Source organism: Myotis davidii, unplaced genomic scaffold (assembly GCF_000327345.1).
Source record: "Myotis davidii unplaced genomic scaffold, ASM32734v1 scaffold43, whole genome shotgun sequence".
Classification (NCBI taxonomy): Eukaryota; Metazoa; Chordata; class Mammalia; order Chiroptera; family Vespertilionidae; genus Myotis; species Myotis davidii.
In genome coordinates, this window is record NW_006294590.1 from 742,035 (window position 1) to 743,162 (window position 1,128).

At 63.6% G+C, this 1,128-nt stretch overlaps 1 protein-coding gene across 1 annotated transcript in view; it reads left to right on the forward strand.

Moving 5' to 3' along the window:
* The window catches only part of ATP6V0A2 (ATPase, H+ transporting, lysosomal V0 subunit a2), a 22,644-nt gene that overhangs the window by 7,692 nt on the left and 13,824 nt on the right, over positions 1-1,128 (forward strand). The window contains exon 7 of the mRNA XM_015567217.1: positions 237-325. Within this exon, the coding sequence (XP_015422703.1) occupies positions 237-325 (89 nt within the window). The remainder of the gene's footprint in view (positions 1-236; positions 326-1,128) is intronic.

A 1,128-nucleotide genomic window follows, 5' to 3' on the forward strand; every position in this document is an offset into this window, starting at 1 on the left:
ACTTTCGCTCCTGGGGCACCCGGGGCACGTGGGACGGGGGAGGGCACAGCGTTCACTCCCCTCTCCTGGGACTGTCGCCAAGGAGCTGGCAGTGAGGGGTGGAGAGCTGTTTCCTGTCTGAGTTCCTGGGGCCTGGCACCCAGATCCACGTGGCAGGGACGTGCCCGGAACTGCTGCTGGGAATGAGACGGGAGGAATCGCTTCTCACGAGACGCGCGTGGTCTCCTCTCTCGTAGTTTGAGCCCACGTATGAAGAATTCTCCGCCTTGGACAGCGACTCCTTGCTGGACTACAGCTCTATGCAGAGGCTGGGAGCGAAACTGGGGTAGGTGCAGCGTGGGGGTTGGGCCCCTCTACCCCCTGTTGGGGAGGACGAGCTCCGTGGAGTGATGGACGGGCACGCTCCATAGCCCGTGATTGGGTGACAGAGGGTGAGCACTACTTAAGGGAACATGGGGCTCCCGTGTGCGCATCGAGTCGGCAGCTGTGCTGTGTTTCTAGCTGAGCCACGGGCCCAGGAGCTGAGAAGAGGGGGCGTTCATGCCGGTTGCTCCGCGAGCCTAAGGCAGTTGGGCCTGGGAGCGCCCAGCCTGGCCTGCGTGGGGACGGTGCTGAAGGGGCTGGGGGTGTCGGCCCTGTGCTCGGGGCCTTCCTGCTGCCCGTTCTTGCTGTTCGTCCACCTGAACCGGTGGGACCCTGTCTCCTCCGGTTCCTCTGAGGAGCGCACAGCCCCTGTTCATTCACCGCCTGGGGGAGCTCAGTGTTGAGTGTGAGGACGGACCCCCCAGAGGTTATTCACGTGTCAGGCCCGGGAGCCCCCTGCCAGCCTGAGTCACTTCACGCTCCCTTCTCAGCTGGGTTTCTTGTTGGGTTTTCTGTGTTTCACTGTGAGCTTAGGCCAAGCCGAGGGGGGTCTCGCCGGTGGCTGCAAACCTCAGGGAAGGCTTTCTCCTTCCACCCGGGACTCCTTTGAGGTTGCCCGTCCCCCATTCACTGAGGGGGGACCTTTGGGGGACCCAACTTGAGAGAGGAGATTTGGGGGTGACCTTTTCCTCACCTGATGGAGACGCAGGGCCCATCCCCTTCTCCCACGCGAGCGCCGAGACCCCAGGCCGTAGGATGCTGGGC